General features: G+C 37.2%; 1 protein-coding gene across 9 annotated transcripts in view; it reads right to left on the reverse strand.

The window, feature by feature from the left end:
• Positions 1–24,245, reverse strand: part of LRGUK (leucine rich repeats and guanylate kinase domain containing) — a 129,305-nt gene that overhangs the window by 14,675 nt on the left and 90,385 nt on the right. For 7 of the 9 annotated variants that reach the window (XM_031665143.1, XM_031665145.1, XM_031665147.1 and 4 more), the window contains one exon: positions 15,672–15,737. Coding sequence is in view for 2 of the 9 variants with exons in the window: in XM_021936281.2 (XP_021791973.1) it covers positions 15,598–15,737 (140 nt within the window). In the remaining 7 variants the exon portion in view is untranslated. Of the gene's footprint in view, positions 1–15,597; positions 15,738–24,245 lie in introns of those variants that run through there. The other 2 variants (XM_021936281.2, XM_021936282.2) reach the window with 1 other exon arrangement.

Here is a 24,245-nt window from a genome sequence, read left to right on the forward strand (position 1 = left end):
ATGTGGAAAGAAAAAGGGGGGAAAAGACAGGCATAAAAAACAATTGATATTCGCTCAGGAAAAAGAAAAGAACAAATTTTATAAATAAAACTAAAATCTTTTTATAAAGACTGTAATATTATAAACTCTATTTGACATCTACATAATAATATGGCAATTTTAATTCACATTTTATGTGTGCATTTTTATCTTTCTAATGAGATTATAAACTTCTCAAAGGCACAGACTATTATGGTCTTTTTAGTCTTCTCAGATCTCAGCACATACAATAGCTAACTGATTGAATGAACATAGCCACCAAAGTTTAATTATGATCCTGAAATAGGAAAAATTGATGGGGGCGGGGGGATCTTTCTGTCATTATTTCACAAATATCACTATCACTGTTTAGTAAGCATTTAATGGAGATACAGATACATAAAAGATAGTCTCTATATTCAAAAGGTTTATGGTCTGATGGCAAAAGGCAACAAAAAAGGAGGAAATAAAACCCAGATAGCGCATGTTGTTTTATAAATAACAGAGGATGTATTGATACAAAGATCGCCTGATGGAGTATGACCTATTTCGCAACTATTCAGGTACTGGATTTCCTCCCTTAAAGCAAACCTAATACATAAAGTTCTTAACTTACAGAAAAGATAAATTAGCAAGTGATTATTTGTTTTACATAAAAGACTTACAAGAGGATTTATAATGGTATTTATTTAAACAGCAAGTACACTTAAAATACATTAATCTTGGCTTCCAGTAACTTCATCTGAAATAAGCCTTGCTATTTTGAGTTTTATGTCATTACCAGGCTCCACTATAAATTGGCATTCACTTAAAATTTCACAGGAAATAACAGCAAACAAGCATGCAAGGGAAGGATAGCCAATAGTTAAAGGTGGTGAAACCACAACTCCAGGTTAATCGCCTGTCTTAGCCTTGGGGGCTAGCATAGTTTCAATTGTTTGTTTGCATGTCTTTAGGGGAAGTTTTTTAAAATCAATTTTTAAGAATTAAGTTGATGTGATTGTAAAAACATTTTTGCATCACAATAACTTATCTGTAGTGATGCCAAGACTGACACACCTAACATCTCTGGAAATAAGTCACATCCCAGAGAGATCAGCATCCCTTTTGTCACTGCTGTATCCCTGCACACATCACACACACTTTAGCACAAAGCAGGACCTCAATAAACCACTTTAATGTACAACAGTATACATTTGGGAGGGATAATGTAAAGAGTGAATAATGTTTACCATTTTTTTATAACCTAGATTAGAATTTGCCGTCCACTGTTCCTAGCTTGAAAAAGTCTAGGTCAAGCTTTGAAATTGTTCCTTAGAGACTAAGACACATGAGCGCTAACATGGGCTCATTGAACACACTCCCAGGTGCATATTTCATTACCAAAATCATTTTACTCTTTCCCTGAGCTCTGTGTTTCTATGTAAACAAGATGAAGAGAAAATTGTGTTGGGAAAGTCGGGGGAGGATGTAATGAGAGAAGAAAGGAACAGGCCTGATTTACATTTCACCATTTAAAAACTACAGGTTTAAATAATTCCATGAATACATCTAAAAAACTTGACATTACTATAAAAATAACTATACATTAACCAAGTCTGCTGTGAATTTACTTTATTTTTTGTGTTTGTTGTTATTCACTCTCCCGTGAATTTGTCATTATTTTGCTGGGAATCACTTTATAGTAGTACACTATTTACTACTGTGATTTCATTTTATACCACCCTTATTTTTTCCCTTATTGTAATACATTTTATTATAACTGAGAAGATGACAGTGGTACTGGCAGCATACTTTTTGGATCTTCTAGAATTCCACATAAAAATAAACATAGCAACTAAATAGCAAAATCAAAAACATGTCAAAAAATATACAACAAAACCAGATGACAGAGTATCTCCTCAAACCCCAAAATGCAGGTGGGGCTTTCATAACCACAACACCTGCATGGTATCAGTATCTATGCAGGAGAAAGTCAGAGGATAGCCACAACACCTGCATGGCGTGTCTATGCAGGAGGAAACTGAAGGAAGCAGCATCATGACTGAAAGACCTGGAAACAGGGGAACGCCAAGACAGCTGAAAAATATTCACTGAAAAGCAAAGCAGGACAATCTGGGAACCACAGCTGAAACACAAAAGGGGTTGTTCCCACTCCAGTAGTGTTTGAGTGTAAGAAGTCATAGGAACTTCTAAAGGAGCTGGGCCAACTGTGAATTCTTGAAACTGACCACCTGGGGCTCCCTGCTAAGACAGGCTCCGCACTCAGAGAAGGTGATGGGAGTGGAATAAAAATGTATTAGAACGCAGTCAACAGAAACAAAAGAAGGAGAAGGTCTAGACCAAAGGGGTGGGGACAGAGAACAGAGCCAGGAAATCCCAGGAAGAAAGCTGCCATGCATTTTGATGCTATTTGAAGGAATTGTGCTCCCTTCCAAAAGTCTGAGAAAACTAATTTCACATAAAAATGAGCAAAAAAAACAGTATCAAGTGGAATCCCACACAAAGTTACTGTGAGAGAAAAAGGAGGAGAGTAACACTCTGACAATGAAAGCTTTCATGTAAAACCAGAAAAAAAAAAATCTGCAATCTACTACTTCAGAATAAACTTAAAAACATTAAGAAAATGACACAAAACATCAGGAACAGATAAAATACAATTTTTAAAACTCATGAACTAGGTGGCAGAACTCAGGAAAGAATTAGAAATAGAGAAAAAACCACCCTAGAAACGAAAACTAAACTAGAAGAAATAGAAGAGTGAATAAACACAACAAACAATGGTTAAAAAAATAGAATGTGAGCAGAGTAAAAAATTTTAAATAAAAAAGAAATGAATAGAGGTAAAAAAGGACTCAAGAGAAAATGATGAATATTTAAGATAAAGAAGACTCAACACACAAACAACAGTCTTCCTTGACAAAATAAACAGAATAAGGAAACAGGGTAATGATAAAAACTACAATTACAGTGTAAAGTATAAGTGTATCACACACTGTTATCCATATACAAGAGCTCAGGAAATATTGTTTCCATAATCCTTTTTGTAGCTAGTGAAGAATAAGCTTAGATAACAAAAAACTAGAGCAGTGTTGACCTATGGTTTAATGATGAGTATTAAGCATGTACATACTTGAGAACTAAGGTAAAATAATTTGAAGGTAAAATGAGAGTTAAAAAGGAGAGTATTCAATGACTATGCTTTGATAGTGTAGCTATGAATCCATAAATAATGGGGGGAGAACATCTGTAAAAAACGTTCTTAACTATTTTTTGGTTTTCATAATGGGTGCTGGCGGTATTAGTATTGTTATTCTGAGACTGTTCTGTGTGTAAGGTGGGATAAATCAAAGGAGTAATTTAATGGGAGATTGTATCATCTCCTGTGTCTTTCAGAATCAGGGTTCTCAGTGTAGAAGAAAGAGAAATACATAATAGAAAAAAAACTTAAGTAAAAATCTTGAAAGTCCTGAATTTTAATTGGAAATATTAACTGAATTCATGAAATATTTTATCTCTCCACCTAAAAGACCTAGAAACGACAACCACCTCAATAGTAATGAACATCCCTGGTAATAGCAATGTGTTCTTGCACTACCATTTCTCACTTAAAGAAACCAAGATTTCTCGAAGAAAAGACCGATTCCAGGTCTGGGATAGGGAAAGTACAAGAAAGCATGGATTATCTTGTCATAACAGACAGTAAGACAGCTATGAAAGACTCCACAGGGCATGTTAAAGGACACAGATGTTAACTTGAACAGGCTTCCATTAGCCAAAGGTAAGATAATATGAATTTCAATAAGGATAAAAAATGTGGTGGGTGGTATCCTTCAAATATGCTTAAATGAAGATCATAATGACCATAAATGATAATTTAAAATTAATTGGTCACCTTCAGAGAATAAATGGGAGCCAATTCATTATCTTGAAAAAAGCATTAGCTGGGCATAGTGGCTCACACCTGTAATCCCAGCACTTTGGGAGGCCAAGGTGGGCACATCACAAGGTCAGGAGTTCGAGACCAGCCTGGCCAATATGGTGAAACCCCATCTTTACTAAAAATACAAAAATTAGCTGGGCATGGTGGCAGGCACCTGTAGTCCCAGCTACTCAGGAGGCTGAGGCAGGAAAATCACTTGAAGCTGGGAGGTGGAGGTTGCAGTGAGCCCAGATCGTGCCATTGCACTCCAGCCTGGGCAACAGAGTGAGAGACTGTCTCAAAAAAAAAAAAAAAAAAAGAAAAAAGCATTTAGCCTGCTGATCCTATAAGAACTGATGAGAGATGAAAGAAGCATCTCTTCATAGTATTATTCCAACTAATAAAAGAAAATGAGATGATAGAATTACAAAATCATCAGTTTTCAATCCTCAACATATTAATTGAACTAGGTATTGAACAACAGCTAATATAGTAACAAAAGTGTCAGAAATTTCTTCTGCTAGCTTCTTTTGAATTTCTGCCTTCAAATCCTCTTAGTGTTAAATTCTTCCTGTCACTGAAAGAAAACAGTACCTGATAAACTGTTCAGAAAACAAGCTTGTTTTTACTTTTCAGAGCTAGATATCTATATGGCCCTATAGGTGCATACGGGTGTAGGAAACTTCTGCTGGAAGAACATCACAAAAAGAGAAAAACAGATGTTATTACCCTTTAATGAAAAATAAATACCACTATTTACTGTCTTGCTAAAGGAACAGATCCTGAGTCTGAACAAACTTCTGGATCCAGCTGCCAATTGCAGGAAATTCAGGGGCAGAAGAACATGATGAATGGCACCATAAGCATGCAACTGGCAAAACCCAAAGTGTGGGAGATGCTACAGTCTAAACAGAGTCCTTTAACAGGAACTTGTAAAGAAAAGAAAAGGCTGGGTGGAGAACCTGTAGATTAAAAGATACTGTAAATATATATTATTTATTTTAAAATAGACAAGACTAAACTAGAATCTAAGGATGCACACTTGTGCAATAAAACCAAAAGTAATATAAGGAATTGGTTACTACAGAGTCAAAATGATGGTTTCCTTTGGAGGGAGTGTAGGATGGGGCTCATGGGAGGGCTTCTGGAGTGACTGGAAAAGTTCCATGTCCCAACTTGGGGAGTGGTGACAAGGAGATTTGCCTTATAATAATCTATATATTTATTTTACTTGTTTTTTAATTTTATAATTTAAAAAAGGGTAAGAAATTATATTGTATTATGATAATTTTGTATTATGATATTAAGATTAAAAATAACTATCAGTATATTGGAAGTCAGTAATACTGAGGATTTTCTTTTTTTTTTTTTTTTGAGACGGAGTCTCGCTCTGTCACCCAGGCTGGAGTGCAGTGGCCGGATCTAAGCTCACTGCAAGCTCCGCCTCCCGGGTTCACGCCATTCTCCTGCCTCAGCCTCCTGAGTAGCTGGGACTACAGGCGTCCGCCACCTCGCCCGGCTAGTTTTTTGCATTTTTTTAGTAGAGACGGGGTTTCACCGTGTTAGCCAGGATGGTCTCGATCTCCTGACCTCATGATCCGCCCGTCTCGGCCTCCCAAAGTGCTGGGATTTTCTACTCAAAGAAAGAAGGTAGTAGTAAGAAGACTAGGGATACACTGACCTTATCCCATCAGTAAAAGTAGACCAGAGGATCTCACTACTAGAATATTAATTCTATCAGGACAGGGACCAGGCCCATATTGTTCTAGTGTCTGCAGCAGGGTCTGATCAGCAAATGTCTGCTCATATTGAAAAAGCAAATCAATATCCTACATACATGATAGGAATTCAACAAATATAAAATGGGTAGATAAATAAATGAGGAAACGGGAAGAAGGCAAAAGAAGGGAAGAAGGGATGGGAAGGGAGGGAAAGGAAGGAAGCAGGGAGGAAGAGAGGAAGGAAGGAAGAGAAAAATGAAAGGAAGGGAGAGCGAAAGTAAAGAAGGAAGGGAAAAGGAAGATAAGAAGGAAAGAAGGGAGGAGGAGAGAGAGAAAGGGAGGAAAGAAGGGAGGAAGAGAGGGAGAAAGGGAGGAAGGAAGGGAAGAAGGGAGAGAGGGAGGGAGGGAGGAAAGAAGGAGGGAGGGAGGGAGAAAACAAGGAAGGAAGAAAGAAAGGAAAGAAGGGAGAAAGGAAAGAAGAAAGGAAGAGAGGAGAGAAAAAAAGAAGGAAGGAAGGTCCTTTTGAATATGGGAATGGAGACGATGGCTATGAGAGCAAAGGCTCTTTCTAAGCTTGATCAACTAGCAATGACATAATGAATTCATCTGCCAACAAACTATCACAGACCACAGACATTACTTTCTTATGTGGCCACACCTCCCCTGACTCATTATTTCACTTTTCTCAGATTTATGTCCAGTGGGGTGGTAAGCTGAGTCTCCCCCTAATCTGGACTACTGCCATGGATCCTCACTCACTTCAAATCCTTCAGATGGATCATCAAGTTGGACTCTGGCTGGTTTGGGCTTCAGCATCACCCTTGGATCCTCGCCTTATAGATTACTCTTAATTTTTCAAACTACAGCCCTTAGAAAATCCTACGCAATCCCAGAGTGGGTTATGTTAACTCACTGTGGCTTGTCCAGCTAATGAACAGAACAAATAGCATTCCAGTTCACCAGGTGGCCTCCTAAATCTCACAAACAATTGCCAACGTCTCCAGGTCCCTCAAGACCCTTTTCAACTATTACCACATCTTCCCCCTCTGGAGATAAGTACTCTCCTGACTTTTACAGTAACTACTTCTTCTTTATAGTTTTATCACCTAAATGTGCATCCCTAAATACCATGGTTTAATATTGCCTGTTTTAAATTGTATATTAATGGAATCAGATGGCACGTATAGCATGTATTCTTTTGCATTAGAATTCTTTAGTTCAACAGTATGTTTGTGAAATACAACCAAGAAGTGTGTTGGTTTACATTACTGTACATATTTTATTATATGATGATTCAAAAATTTACATAGCCATTCTGCTGATGGACATGTGAATTTCTAGCTTAGGGCTATTATGAACAATGCTACTATAAACATTTTTGCACATATCTTTTGGTGCACATAACCACTCATTTCTATTGGGTATATACACAAGAATACCACGGTTGAGGTGTAGGGTATATGTATGTTCAACTTTAGTAAATAGTGCTCAACTATTTTTCAAGGTATACCAATTTAATTTCCCATCTGTTGTCTTATAAGAATTTCCATTGCCCCACATATTGATAGTCTTTATAATTTTAGTACTTTTAGTTTATGCATAGTAGTATCTCATTGCGATTATATTTTGCATTTCCCTGATTAGTAATAAGGCTGGGTATCTCTTCATAAGAATATGGGCTATTGGATATTACTTTGTGAAGGGATTTTCCTATGGGTTACTTATGTTTTTTTCTTAATAATTTGTAGGAGTTCTTTATATATTTTGGATACACTTTGTTGATTGTTATGGCAAATGTCTCCTCACTCTCTGTAGTCTTTTTTTTCCCTCCTTAATGCTGTGTTTTCAATTAACGGATCTTAGTTTTATGTACTAAAAAATATTTCAGATTTTTCCTTTGTAATGAATGATTTTTGTGTGACATTTAAGAAATCTTGACCTCAAGATCATAAAAATATTATCTTACATTATTTTTTGATTATTATTTTGCTTTTCACATTTTATAGACAATCTACCTTAACTGTTATATATGGTGTGAGATCAGGGTTAAATCTGATTTTGTTCCTATTTATATCTAATTAATGCTATACAAAAGGCATCATTTTCCTACTGCTCAGCAGTGTCACTTTTTTAATAAATCAACTTTCCATGTGTGCATGGATCTATTTCTGGGCTGTTATTTATTTTACTTGTCTATTTTAGTGGTGATACCAGCATTTTCAGATACATATTAAAATCAGATTATTAATTTCCACAAAAATGTGAGAATGTTTTTGACTGGATTGCTTTGAATGTATAGACCTAGTTGAAGAAAGCAGACATTTGTATAATATGGAGCCATGCAATCCATAAACATGGTCTATCTCTCCACTTTTTAGGTCTTTAATTTTTCTAGAAAATGTGTTTTACATTTTTCTGAGTAGAAGCATTGCACACCTTTTATTAATTTGTTTTTAAATATTTGACACTCTGGATGTTACCGGATATATATATATATGTGTGTGTGTGTGTGTGTGTGTTTGCTTTTTGAGACAGAGTCTCCCTCTGTCACCCAGACTGGAGTGCAGTGGTGTGATCTCAGCTCACTGCAACCTCTAGTCTCCCAGGTTCAAGCGATTCTCATGCCCCAGCCTCCCATGTAGCTGGGACTACAGACGTGTGCCACTATGCCTGGCTAATTTTTGTATTTTTAGTAGAGATGGGGTTTCACCATGTTAGCCAGGCTGGTTTCAAACTCCTGACATCAAGTGATCCTCTCATCTCAGCCTCCCAAAGTGCTGGGATTACAGACGTAGGTCACTGCACTCACCCTGAATATATATTTTTTAAAAATTAAATATATTTAAAATTGTTGCTATTAGGTAGAAATTTATTTTTATATGTTTTATGTTTCTAATAATCTTGTCAAATGCATTTATTAACTATTTTCAAGCTTTACACCATTTATTTCTTGTTTATGCTTTATTGCACTGGCTATGACCTCTGATACCATGTTGAATTATTTATTTATTATTCTACTCCTTCCCCCAATTAGACTAAAAAAATACATTTCCTAATCTTCTTTTAGTATCATCCTAGAGATTAAAATATTTTCTTGACTCATCAAAATCTGATAATCTGATATTATTATAGTTACCCTCTTCTTAGACTTCAAATGCAAGGATTCTAAAACATTTCATCTCCATTTACATCCTTCTTGACTTACTATAATTGTTGTCATAAATTTAGTTTTATTTTTAATTTTTATATTTTAATTAAACTTTTTTATTGAGGTAAAATATACACATATAATTTACTGTCTTTACCATTTGTAGGTGTATAGTTCAGTGGTATTAAATACATTTACATTTTTCCCTTCATTCCACATATTTTAATTTTATACATTTTAATTCTATATATTGTTAAAGCCATTGCTGTTTTATACAGTCAACAACCCTTTAGATTTACTCATGTATTCAGATTTACTCCTGTATTACCCTTTGTCTTGTTCTTCATTTTTTTCTCTATCTATGACGCTGTCTATCTGAAATCATTTTCATTCTGCCAAAAGAAAATTCTCTAGTGTTTCCTTTCATGTAGGCTTCCTGTGACAAATCCTGTTTCTTTGTCTGGAAATACCTTTAATACACCTTCATTTTTGAATGATATCTTCACTGGGTACAAAATTCTAGGTTGGCAATAATTTATCACTTTAAAGATATTCTCTGTCTTCTTGCTTTCATGATTTCTTTTGGAAAGTCAGCTGTTAACCTAATATTACTTTTTTGAAAGTAATTTTATCCCCTATGACTGCTCTTTAGATGTTTTCCTTTGTTTTTAATTTTAGTACAATATGATTTCAAAACAAATATGTGTCTAAGTTGGGTTTTTAAGATTTAATCTATGGCTTGATGACTTTTATCAGGACCATAAAGTTTCAACCATTATCTCTTCAAATCTTGTTTCTGTTCCATTTCTTTTCTCCTTTTAGGATTCAATAACACATGTTAGAACTTCTCACATTTGCTTTATGTCTCTTACTCACTCTTCCACTGTATTTCCCATCTTGTTATGTTTCTAAGATTTATTTTTCTTATCAACTTTTCAGTCTATTAATTCTCTCTTTAGCTGTGTCTAATGGGGTATCAATTTCAGTTACTGTTTTCCCCCAGGTTTTTACCATTTCCATTTAGTTAGTTTTTATTGTCTCCACTTTTGCTGAAATTTATATTTTTGTCTTATATCTTGGACATTATAAATACAGTCACATTAAAGTCTTGCTTTGATAACATCGATGCATGAAGGCTTCAAAATATGTATTTAAAATCTGGAGGGTCTTGTAGGCCTGTTTCTATCATCTGGGGATTCTGTTATTTTTAGTTCAAGTTTTCCCATGTCCTTATGTGCCTAGTTATTTTTCATTATGCATTAGACAGTGTATTTACAACATTATTTATATATATTTTTTCTGCCATGGACCTAGGGACATCTGAGATCTTTCGAATATAATTTCAGGAATAAGAGTACTTTAACTGTGGCTCCTATGAAGTCCTGACTACTTTTTGTTCACCTTTACTCCAAGGTTGCAGCCCTTTAGTTACCAACCTAAAGAAAGCATCGTTCACTAAGTTTACCTCCTTAATGGACCTCACATTTGATGTTATTGTCCTAGTTCCACAAGACTCTCAAAGTGTCAAGTCAGCCTTCAGCCATGTCTACCTCAATTAGCAAAGGTCCACAGGAGTAAGTGGCCTCTGGTACCAGGTTCACCTCTCAGGATCATCCTCCCCTAATTCCTGGCCAGATAAACTTTCTCTTCTGTTTATTCTCTAATCCCTTCAAGTAGATATTTTTTTTAATCCGGATTTTCTAGCTGTTCTCAGCAAGAAGGTTACTCCAAATTACCAGGTCTGCCTTTAGTGGAAGCAAAAGTTCAATTAACCACTTTTCAGGTATCTGAAGGTTCTTGGTGATACAGAGATGCCGACAATCCCCCAAAGGAGAGCTGCTGTTCTTGAATATAAAGAAGTACAGCTGAGGCCTGAGCCCTTCCTCACTCCCTGCCTACCATCACCGCCATAGCGACAACATTTGTTCTGTAGTCAATCATTTACAAAGAAGTTTCATATGCATTTGACACCATGACATTGTAAGATAGGTATTATTATTTCTCTGTATGTACTTTATAGAAGAGGAAATGGCATCTCATAGCAGATGAGTGGCTTTTGTAAGATCACCCAGTAGATGGCAAGGCTGTCACATGATTCAAAAGTTAGTGCATTTTTCCTCTTGGGTCAAGAAGCCAGTAGTTAAATGGAAATAGACATGGACATAGACCAAATACACACATAAACATGTACTTACTGAGCTAGTTATGACATGTGCCATATGTGACTACCAAGAAATAAGACTGGTTTCCTTAAGACATACACAAAACCAGCCTCGTTATTTTGTAATCACAGCTCACACACATGTCACTGCACGCAATGGCCAAGGGAAGAGGAGAATATTAGATTACAGAAGCAGTATGGACAAGGCCTCATGTACACAGTGAGTTTTGAGGTGGATCTGAGCAGGAGAGAAAGAATGCAATCTTTGACATAAGTGAGAAAGGTGCTTCAGAGAAACAGAACCAGAACCAGAAACACACACACACACACACACACTGGAGATGGGAATTGCTACCTTGTCCATCACTGTCAAAGCTCTCTTAATAGTTTGCAAAAGAAAATATGAATACATTAAATGTACACTTAAGACACTAAAAAGCACAAAAATGCCTTTTTTCTTTTGGATAATTTAAGATAAAGTTTTTTGACAAAGGCAGCTGCAATTACTTTCTTCCATCCACTAAAAAGTTCCAAAAAGACATGGAAATTTACCTTGGGAAGGCAAGAGAAGAAAAACAACATCTTCTCCTTAGGGTTGCAGTGAGGCGTATGTGAGACATCCTACACAAAAGCTCTTTCTAAATTATAAATGCTGCATAAAGGCAATGTATGTTCTCTAACACACGTCATAATGTCTCACTGAAACTTCTGTTGTGATGGTCTGAAAAAGGTATATTGCTTCTTTTGCAGCATTATAACAGCTGTGCAAAAGGTTAACAACCCGTGAGATCTCCTAAAATGGGATAAATACTTACAAATTCCAAGAGCACTGAATCCATAATCTTTAAAAGAAAAATGAGGCACCAAACATAATCTTAGTTGAATTCACCCATACATATGACAAGAACAATTCAGTTATTACATTTGCCCTAATTTCGTAAGAGTGAATCTGTTAGTTCTGAGGGGGTTTGATTTGCTTTTCTATGAAACTACCACCTTGTTACATTTGTATTTCCACCTAAACTACTAGCACTGAGAGGCAAAGGCACCAGAACCTCAGGGCTCTGCAAATTACTATTATCAGGGGTCAGTAAATGCCACAGTGCTGACACTGGACACAACACAGGCTCCACACAGGCTTCCAGATGCTATGGATTATGGGGGCTGCTCAGTTTCTCAGGGAGCGGCACTGCAGGCAAGGAGCAATCTGGTGTCAAAGTTCATGAAACTCTTTCCAGTAACAGGTGGCCTGGGATATTGGGTCCTTTCCCCCATCAATCATCACCACGGTGGCCCCTTCCACTCTTACAGATTTTTTATCCTCTCTCCGGTTTCCCCATACTGTTTTCATTTTATATTAAAACTTTAGAGCTGAATCACAGTTAAGAGCACAGAGTGGGTTTTTGTTTTTTGTTTTTTTTCCGGTTCTGTTCCCTTGTCCCCAGCCCTTAGTACCTTATTGCCTTTGACCAGTGCTTTTTTTTTTGAGACGGAGTTTCGCTCTTGTTGCCCAGGCTGGAGTGCAGTGGTGCAATCTCCACTCACTGCAACCTCTGCCTCGCGGGTTCAACCGATTCTCCTGCCTCAGCTTCCTGAATAGCTGGGACCACAAGCACGCGCCACCACACCTGGCTAATGTTTTGTATTTTTAGTAGAGACAGGGTTTCACCATGTTAGCCAGGATGGTCTCCATCTCTTGACCTCATGATCCGCCTGACTCAGCCTCCCAAAGTACTTGGATTACAGGCATGAGGACCGCTCCCAGCCGACCAGCACTCTCTTTAATTAGGCCCCAACATTTTCTAACAGGTGATATTTAGATTGGACATTTTTTTTTTTAGGTTTTATTTTAAGTTCAGGGGTATATGTGCAGGTTTGTTAGGTGAACTTGTGTCATGGGGATTTGTTGTACAGATTATTTCATCATCCAGTTATCAAGCCTAGTATCCATTAGTTAATTTGCTGATCGTCTCCCTCCTCCCACCCTCCACCCTCTGAAGATCCCAGTGTGTGCTGTTCCCTTCTATGTGTCCATGTGTCCTCATCATTGATAAGTGAGAACATGTGGTGCTTGATTTTCTGATCCTGCATTAGTTTGCTAAGGACAATGGCCTCCGTGTTCCTGCAAAGGACGTGATCTCCGAACACATTTAAATAAACCATGAATACCCATTAAGTGGAAGAGGGGTGCAAGTCAATGGTGTGTGCTTCTGCCTATCAGTGTGAATCCAGCTGTGCATCAGGACAGCCCACCTGGGAAATGGGATGCCTCTGATTGTCAGGGCACAGGCTTAACACTAAGGAATAAATAGGTGGACAGGATTTAGTGGTCTGAAAGTTTGCAGTCTGGATTTCCATGTCCCAAGGGGACATTAAAACACTGATGCTGTATTTGAAAGTCCAAGAAGCATCAAGCCACACCATCCAAGAAGGCTGGAATACCAAGGGCAGAAAAGAAAGCTGTGGGCTGATCTGGAAAGAGGTGGATTTCCCAGGACCAGAAGGACGGAGAGTGATAGGTTCCTCATGTAGAGGAGCCTTACCTGTTGGCTTCCACCCATTACCCCAGGTATAGCAAGATGTCAGGGGTAGGTATTAGGAAAAAACCTACTAGTTAGCTGGGCTCATTGACTCATGCCTGTAATTTCAGCACTTTGGGAGGCTAAGGAGAGACGATCACTTGGGGCCAGGAGTTCAAGGCCAGCTTATGCAACATGTGAAGACCCTGTCTCTACAAAATAAAAAAATAAAAGAAAAAAGCTACTAATAGTAGGAAAAGGTAGGATATGGAGAATACCAGGGCCACTGGCTCAGAATGGGATTTAGTGCCTTAGATAAGAAGCATGTCCATGGTAACCATGGTGGTTATTAAGCTAGACACCCTTCTGCGATTTCCCAGGATGGTGGAACCTTCAGGATTCTTAAGCTTAATCCAAATATGGGGAGTGATCCACATTTCTAATGACATTTGATTTCCCACAAATCCTAGTGGGATGGGAACAATCCCAGATTTAATTAATTTTGGATAAATACGACTTTCCTACACTCAGTATCATGGAACAAATTCATCTTATTTATAGATGTTTAGTGCGCGCCGACTTACCCCCTGTGGCCTCTAAGAAGCCACAGCCTAAGCCACAGGTCATGCCTTCTGCCCTGCCACAGGTGACCAGACAGGCAGGCTAATATGACCTCCACAGCAAGGCTTGAAAACTCAAGCTGGGCTGGGTAGATTCCCCTGCCTTCAGCAACTTGAATTAAAGAGATGGAAGGAAGTTGCTGGGAAGAATGAGCACAGAGCCAAGAGGCCCGGACAGTCAGGGCTGGATGGCACATGAGAGCGTGCTCAAGCTAGTGGGAGCAAAGTCTGTGGGCGAGTGGAAGAGACCAGCCAGGAGAGAGAGGGCCACCACACGCAGGAAATAGAAGCAGAGATACTGTTTCTTGCACCTAGAACTCTCAAAACTATTAAGACTCAGTAAGAGTAAACTGTATATAGCTATACTATATCTGTATATGCCCCAGCCTGAGACTTTTTGCCTGAAGTAATCAGTAATCAGTCTGATTCTTTTGACCACTGAACCATTGGCACTGAACACTGCCAATGGTTCTGACTTGATGCAACTATTTGTTTAGAACAGGCTATCCTTGGTGGGGCGCGGTGGCTCACACCTGTCATCCCAGCACTTTGGGAGGCTGAGGCAGGCCAATCACCTGAGGTTGGGAGTTCGAGACCAGCCTGACCAACATGGAGAAACCCCATCTCTACTAAAAATACAAAATTAGCTAGGTTTGGTGGTGCATGCCTGTAATCTCAGCTACTCGGGAGGCTGAGGCAGGAGAATCGCTTGAACCTGGGAGGCGGAGGTTGCAGTGAGCGGAGATTACACCATTGCACTCCAGCCTGGCAACAAGGGCAAAACTCCGTCTAAAAAAAAAAAAAAAAAACAACAACAACAAAAAACAGGCTAGCCTTAAGGAAACACAAACAAGGAACTGACAACCAAAACAAAAAGTTCTGCTGCTTCTGCAGCAAATTGCAATTGCAAGTAAGTCTCTGTATTCCCAGATCATCACATAAAAATGATTACAGATGGAAAACAAGTATGACCTAATCTGAATGCCGTGCCAATTTTGCATTCAATACTCCTGTGCATGCTGCTTTCTCAAAACTTTCAAAGAATGAAGTTGGGACTAAGCGATGCGATGGGTTTAAGAAGTGCTAAGTTATAAAACACGGAATCTTTGAGTGGACTCACTTTTCAGGCTCAGCCCAAGAATACTCAAATTTATACCCTAGCAACAAGTTTTCCCTTGGAATACATCTTTCACTGCATTAATTTTCTTGTAATGCTTTTCTGTTCTTACTAAATGGAAGATTTGAATGTCAGAATTTTCACTGGGAGCCCGGGAGAAAGGTACTCACAGAATCTGATACTGAATATTCTACTTTTAGAACCAGTGTCTGTTCTCAGGGATGTACAAAGAGGCAACATCCTGTCTTCAGCTGACACTAGCGAGAGAATAATTTTGGGGAAATCTATGAGTCTCAAAATATTAAATCCTCTCTTTGTCTGACATTGTGTAGAGCCCAGTTGTTGCTTCCCCCCTTCTATCCCTCCCTTACCGCTGGTGTTTTTTTGGCTGAAAGTTTGGCCCATAATTTAACAAGGTAGTTTCTGTCTGTAGAATGCAGGAAATCACCAATATTCGAAGAACTATACTTTGTAGGATGCACTTCAGATTTCAGGTGGGATGTCTTACCATCTGGTAGGAGAAAAAAACAGAGTTTAAAATAAAAGGCATAATATAAAGGAAATTTCTGAAGGGATAGAAATGTTTTATATTTTTATTTGCCCAAACATAACAAGCTAGATACTTAAAGTCTGTGCATTTCAACTTTAAAATAAAAATATATCTTACAATAAAATAATAACTCATAATAATAAAGTCAGTCTGTAACACCTAATAGATATATCCTCTGAATATACCCAATACTTAATCAATTCAGGCTTATAAATAGAATCAAAAGAAGTAAACCATGTCAAAAACAGTAGCTTTTAGATAGTTAATTGAAAAATTACCCTTATAATGACTTTTCATTTGATGAAAGTCCAAGAGGCTAAAAGGAAAATAAACTATGCAATGCTAAGAGGCTTTGAAATAGAATAGAATGATGAGGCCACTGTTTTTGTTTTTTGTTTTTTTTTTTGAGAAGGAGTCTCGCTCTGTCACCCAGGCTGGAGTGCAGTGGTGTGATCTCAGCTCACTGCAAGCTCCACCTCCCAGGTTCATGCCATTCTCCTGCCTCAGCCTCCTGAGTAGCTGGGACTACAGGTACCCACCACCACGCCCAGTTAATTTTTTGTATTTTTAGTAGAGATGGGGTTTCACCGTGTTAACCAGGATGGTCTCGATCTCCTGACCTTGTGATCCGCCCGCCTCGGCCTCCCAAAGTGCTGGGATTATAGGCGTGAGCCACTGTGCCCAGCCTGAGGCCACTGTTTAGCAGAATTTATTCATAAATAATATCTAATATTTCCTTTAAGACGTTAGAATGTTCAGAGACCTAGCATATAAGAATACTGTATACATTTGTATTACTGCTCATTCACAGAGGGGCTAGGAGTAAATAGCTTTGGCTATATGGGAGCATCAACGCTTTCAGGAGTATTGCTTTTAAAGTGCTAAAACAAATGATATCCACGTGTACCTTCAGTCAATACGACGGACTGAGCAGAAGCGGAAAACTACCCCCACCCAAAGATGAGAAAAACACTAATGTATAACATAAACTTGTTTTGTTTTTAATACTTAGTAAGGCAGAAACCAAGAAAGAAAATTTTCTAGATACTACAAGTGTAGTGAAGGCTCGAAGTCAGAGGAGTGGGAATTGATGCTAAGAGGTCAGAGGGCATCGGGGGCTGAGGTTTGAACACGTGGTCTGAGAGGGGAAGCCACAGTCCCTGCATGCTTGGCATACAAGACCTGACTTGGCCAGGTACGATGGCTCACACCTGTAATCCCAGCACTTTGGGAGGCCGAGATTGGTGGAACGCTTGAGCCCAGGAGTTTGAGACCAGCCTGGCCGACATGGTGAAACCACTTCTCTACAAAAAATACAAAAATTAGCCTGATGTGGTGGTGTATGCCTGTTATCCCAGCTAATTGGGAGGCTAAGGTAGGAGGATCACTTGAGATCAGAAGGTAGAGGCTGCAGTGAGCCATGATTCTGCCACTGCACTCCAGCCTGGGTGACAGAGTGAGACCCTGCCTCAAAACAACAACGACCAAAAAAAAAAAAAAAAGAAAAGAAGAAGGAGGAGGAGGAAGAAGGGAGGAGGGGAGGGAGAAGGAAGAAGGGAAGAGGGGAGGGAGGAAAAGAAGGAGGAGAGGAAAAGAAGGAGAAGGAGAAGAAGGAGGAGAAGAAGGAGGAGGAGGAGGAGACCTGGACTGTTTGAAAAGGTGACAAGTTGGAAAAGGGGTATCTGGAAATGTCAGTCCACAGATGAAGGGGCTTTGTCTGGGGACAGATTCTTACTTAACCAGACGATAGAAACGCCTGTGGGAAATCAGACTCTACTTTGGTTTGGAATCCGAACTTGAACTTCACCCAAATTGTGTGGCAATCCCAAACCAATAACACAAGGTCAAAGTTGTTGCAGACAAGTACAAGTATTTAATCATGGTAACGAAGTCTAAAGTTCCACCTAGGCCCTGTCTTGAGAAAGGGAGCTTGAACAGATGCAACAAATGGGTGAGGACTATATCCAAAGAATTTCAGGTAATAGAACAATCTACAAAGGAATATTAAAGAAACTGTGTTTAATCACAAAGCGATAAAAGGAAACGACTGTATGCAGAAGCATTCTCTGTTGAATCTCTGTGATAAAAGTCACTTGACCCACATTTATTGCGCACCTGCTATGTGCTGGCTGTTGCTCTGGATGCTGGGGATATAGCAGTAAATAAAAGTTAATGACCTGTGGGGATTACATGCTAATATTGGAGTCAGACAAATAACACATTAAATAACATCAGGTAATGACAAGTGTGATGAAGAAACAGAAAGCCAGATGAGGGGACAGCATGAGAGATGGCATGGTGGTCAGAGGAAGTCCACCTAAGGTGGTGACATCTGAACACATATTAAAAGGCATAAAGAAGAACCGCATTCAAACATCTGGGGGAAACTATATGAGACCGAAAAAGTGGCTGGTATAAGAACGTAGATGTATCCTTAACATAACTGCATTACAGTAAAGAACTCAGTGTGGCTGAGGCAGAAACAGAGAGAGAGAGAGAGAGAGAGAGAGAGAGGGAGGAAGGAGGCGCATCCTGTGCTAATTTATCTTTTGGAAAAAACCCTTGTCCTGTTGATGTCACTCTAAGTACAGAGCATTAGGAAAAAGACTAGATGAACTGGAACCATATCAATAAGATAGAATTTAAAGAAATAAAAGCTATATTCACTGAAATAATTTCCATAGAATAGATCCTACATAATATATAAAATTTATTCAAAATATAGTTTTTGTGTCCGGGTTCCTTTTTCCAGTTTTCTAAGACATAAGCTGTCTGTACTGTGGTGTAAACAAGTCAAGTTCCATCTGATGACACAATGCAGCTGTAATTCCAATAATTTAATGTCTTAGTGATTTCTCAGCAACAAAACATTCTGGGTAAAGATAATGTGTTTAGATTACTATTAAACTACATTGTAATACTACCACTTTAACGACTTGAACTCCTATAATAAAGAGTTTCATACAGTTCTTAATATATTGTCTAATGTCTTAATACATCAATGGACAAAAGAGCTTACTTCCCAATTTAAGGAGAAAACCATAATTACCAATGTTAGAACACCATGCGACAAATTTTCTTAATGTGATTTTATTCAAGCTATCTAAATTAAAGTCAACCTTGAGGCAACATTTTAAATATATAAAAACTACTTTACAGTCCACAAAAAGAACCAAGTTCTTCAGTATATATGCTAGTTAAATTTCTTTAAATACCTGCAATGAAGCATAAATGAATTTAATGATCCAAGGCAGATTTTTAAAGTTATTTTATGGATTAGTATCATTACAAATGCAGGAAAATGTAAATGAAGTATCTGGAACAACTGGAACCACATTTCAAATTAATTCTAAATGGCTTAGATCTTTTATGTTAGACATACTCTTTTGAAGTCAAACAAATTAAAATAATATTTGTATAAAACATTTTAAAAGAATAAGCATAAAATCCAAACTAAACACCAAAAGCAGTAGAGGCCATGTACCTAAGAATAAAAGATTTGTATGTATATTTAACATTATATCATCAAACAGACTAAATAGGGCCATTTACTGCATTAAGGAAAGTTAAAAATATAATATGTTGATGATCTGGTATCACAGGCACGTAGCCAGGTCAATAATTAGTGATGAACTTACCATTTGGGGGTCATATTATAAATATTTTGAAAAACAAAATCTCTATTTTAATGACAAGTGTTTCTACATTAATAAGATTTCTTATATAGCAAGGCAATTTAGTCATTCTCCTGTCCAAAAATATGACTGATTACTTTTCAATATGAGCTTTTGAGCTTTTGACATTTAAATAAAACCTTGCAAAAAAAAAATGTATCAACACTAGAGCTGATCTCTCTTTGAAAGCACTTAGAAATGGATGACTTGGAAACAGGCTTTAATTAAAAAAAAAAAAAAAAAAAAAAAAAAAAAAAAAAAGTCCTCAGATGCACAGACGACTTCAGAATCACTTATTTTTTTTCCCCCACTGAAATGGGGCTTTGTAATCCCAGCACTTTGGGAGGCTGAGGCAGGTGGATCACTTGAGGTCAGGAGTTTGAGACCAGCCTGGCCAACATGGTGAAACTCTGTCTCTACTAAAACTATAAATATTAGCTGAACATGGTGGCATGTGCCTGTAATCCCAGGTACTCAGGAGGCTGAGGCAGGAGAATCACTTGAACCCGGGAGGTGGAGGTTGCAGTGAGCTGAGATCGTGCCACCGCACTCTAGACTCCAGCCTGGGAGTCCTCCAGGCTGGACTCCATCTAAAAACAACAACAACAACAACAACAACAACAAAACCATATAGCAAGGGTTTTTCTTTTAAAAAAAAAGGAAAACTAACAAGAATAATTCATACCTACAATGATTAAATGCATATATACATATGATGTAAATACCTGTAAAGTTAGAATCTCTATAAGTCTTGATACTGAAATATGTAATCACAAAAAAGAGCTTAAAAGAAAACACAATAATCTGCTATCGAATTTTAAATATTTTTAATATGATAGATAATTTGTAGTGGAAAATTAAGACAAAAGTTTAGTTTATTAGGAAGTGCTATCACAAAACTAAAGGTGACAAAAGAAGCTATTTTTCTAGGACAGAATTACATCTTAAAAGTCGTGTCTATCTGTGCTTCTAAGAAAAGAATAATATCAACTAGAAAAATAATAATTTTGCATAGTATCCATGGTAATTTTCCATAGCAAAATAAACTTTTAGAGTAGAAAACTAACATAAGTCCAAGGAAATACAGTACTAATGTTGTAGTCATGTTATATAAGGTAAAGTGAATACATTTATTAAACTATGCTAACAGTGAAGTGCTATATTCTTGAGTGTCTAATCAAAGAAATAATTAGTTAAACAAAACCAACTTCTATATCAAGAAAAAGGAAAACATACACATTTACATTCATAAGAGCAAATAAAGTACAAAAATGTTCTTTTCCAGTAAACTTCATACATTGTAATGTCTTCAGTGGAGGTGAACTAATGGGTCAATATTTGGGCCTTGCATCAAGAATGTTCCAATTAAAACATAGAGCAATAAGGCCCAGAATTCCAAAAAAAAAAAAAAAAAGGATGAGTATATAATGAAGTAGTTAGTTGACACTTTAAAGAAGATAAAACACATAAAACAGGTAAATTTCAAGAGTGAAAACTTGCTATATACGATCTGCATTAATATAGAAAAATTTGGGAAAGAAAAGAGGAAAAGGGTAGCAACGATTGGCAGAAAATAGGATATACATCATCAGGAAGCTTCAATACACACTAAAGACTTCCTTTCCTTCTACTAACATGTTCAAATAACTGTATTTCTGATGGGATTTCCACCCAATCCCACACCCTAAGCATGATCTTTGATTGCTAAGGGCTTATCCTTCAAGAATAACATGTTTTTCAAAGATGTTACTTCATTGGTCACTTTCTCCAGCAAAAACATTCTCTGTCTTTCTTCACTTTGCTTTTCTATTTTTATCCTAGGACACCGAGGGGGTATAGATCTGGTAATTGTAGAAGCTGGTCTTTGTCTCAACTGAGTATCAAAGAGAAAATAAAATATCTGCTATCTGGACCAGTGACTTGACAGCATTCACTATCTAACCAATCTGAAACCCAGAATATAAATGATCTTGATTTTATCAATAATGAAATCATAGTAAAAATAATAGATAGCATTTATTGAGCATGTACTATGTGCCAGGTGTTACTACAGGTCTTTCATGTGTGGATCACATGGACATTCATAATAATCTCAGAACTGATGTTTCCCTACTCACTTCTCCAAACTGCAATGCTCCCTATGAATGCCCATTGACAAACCTCTTGGTCTTCGTAATATTTTGCTCAACTACAATTTCTTTCCAATATTACTCTAATCTTACGTTCCTAAATTAAATCAAGGTTGTCACATTTTTAAAAAAGGATTTCCACAAAGACCATCTCATTTACCAAATATTTCCACCCAGCTTGAACAGTGTCATCATCTTTCAATGAACAGGAAATGCAAACATTTTTGCTGCTTTCATGTTAATATGAACACACACTACTCATAGAAGCATTTACTGTGAGCTAGCTATTGTTCTGGGTGGTTTCCAGTATACTAACTCATTTAATCCCCCTAAAAACACTGAGGTAGGTACTATTATTACCTCCATTTTATACATGAGAGCTCTGAAACTTGCCCAAGGTCACATGGCTAGATTGTAATGCAACTGGAATTTTCAAGGATTATTTTGAATTTTAGTGTTATCTGCAATCATGAATTTCTAAGGTTACAATCTGTAATAAAAGGTCTTCAGCTTTTGCAAATCATGACTGCACTCTCATAATCAGTTTTAAGATTAGAGGTTTGATCTTGTAACACCATTTATCTGTCATCAACACAGAAATGGTTAGGCCGTTCTTATCCTCTTCTCTGAATGCCTGGTCAATACAGAAAAGTGATTTCTAGAATTATGTCTTTCAAATTGGACTACGCAATTAAATTCATTTACAGACACACTGTGCTACATACTATATAAATAGTGCAATTATCTGAAGTGGAAATTGGTGGATCTTTTATGGTAATGAGATGATTTTCAGACTTGTCATGGAGCAAAAGGCAAGGAAGTAAGCTGATCAAGATTGTTCTGAAGTGCCTTTAAAAAAAAAAAAAAAGCTCTATATAAAATGTATGCATATGAATTTTGGATGTATCTTATCCTGAGCCCCAACACTGAAAAAGAACATAACTGCCAATACACCAGATCCTTGTCCCAGAGCAGAATTCAGTATAAATGATGTCAACCCATCCAACCTCACCTGAAGGCAACCAGAGCAGGGGGGCAGTCTGGTAACAGGCCTCCAAGTAAGGACAACATCGAAGCAAAGCTCTAGGGCACTCAGTGCAGTGTTTTCCAAACTGCAGGTTGCAAACAAAATTGTGAAATCAATTTAGGAGGCCACGACCAGAATATTAAAAATTGAAATTCAGCACCATAGAAAATATCAGTCATCTATCACCATAGTAAGGGTGTTTTATGACACATTTTTTTTTTTTTTTTGCCAGGTATGTATGTGTTTACTGGGTCACGATATTGTAACATGTATACTTCTAATTATGGATCTTGGTCAATAAAACTTTGAAAGCCACATATCTAAGGAGTACTAAGTACATGTAATTTTCTAGTACTAAGCACTACATTTAATAAAACAGGATTCCTCATAACAAACAAATGGAGCCAGTTGCAGTAAGTGGATCTTAGATCATAAAATGAACCTTACATTTTAGCCAGTCCAACTAATGACCCAACATATGAAGACTTTCTGTAAGATTCCCATAACAGAGCATCTAACTTCTGGAGCAAGTCAGTCTGTTCCTCTGCAAATCACCTCAACTCTTAGAAAGTTCATGATGTCAAATCAAAACAGAATGTAAGGCTATTGCTTTCGTATGACAGTTCTTCAAAGTGTGTGTGTGTGTGTGTTTAAATTTAATTCTATATAACTTTTTCTGAATGAACATAGGTCATGGTAAAAAATTTTAAAAAAATACTAAAAAGCATAGATGGGAAAATAAAAATTATGCAGAATCCATAATCCAGAGCTAATAACTAGAGTCATCCTGGCTCTACCTCCTTAACCTGCTTTCTACTTACTATGCAATAGTTTCCTCCAATTAAATATTCTTCTACGACATGATTATAATGACAACATAACATTCCAGCATATAGTTATACCATAACTTATTTCTAAAATCCCATTAGATAGCTAGATTATTTCTAGATTTTATCATAAAAAAACACTAATATGAACATCCCTGCACGTAAGCGATTTCCTTACAATAATCGTCAGATTCGCATTACTAGACTGAAGATACACAAAATGTTAAGGCTTTGACAGAAAATTGTAAAACGTGTCCCAGAAAACTTGTGCCAATTGACTTTCTCTCCTGAGACATAGAAAGTGCCTTTACCCACAGCCTCGCCGACAGTAGACATTAAGTTGTTTTTCATCTGCCAATTCAGTACAAAAAAAAAAGTCTATCCTGTTTTAACTTATAATGAGATTAAATATGTTTTGACATATCCATTGGACATTTTTATTTCCTCTTCTGTGAATTTCCCAATCATGCCCTTTGTTCAATTATCTTTTGAGGTTTTGGAAATAACTGATTTAGATCTTTAAATATTTGAGGAAGGCTTTCATGCCAAGAGGCACTATTATCTCCACTGATTTGAATATTAGGTGCCGGTCTTCTTTAAAGGAGTTAAAGATGGTATTACTAACGTAGTAACTATAAGCCACAATGTTTTTTTGCTCCTATAAAGATCACCTTGCTGAACAATATATCAAATGGGAATGATAGGAACTTTGCAAATATAGATGGAAAATGGCAAATTGTAAACATTGTTATTCTATGTGTAAAAATCAGAGGTTTCCCTTATACCAAGAAAATCAATAATAGCACTAAAGA

Source organism: Papio anubis, chromosome 4, assembly GCF_008728515.1.
Source record: "Papio anubis isolate 15944 chromosome 4, Panubis1.0, whole genome shotgun sequence".
NCBI lineage: Eukaryota > Metazoa > Chordata > Mammalia > Primates > Cercopithecidae > Papio > Papio anubis.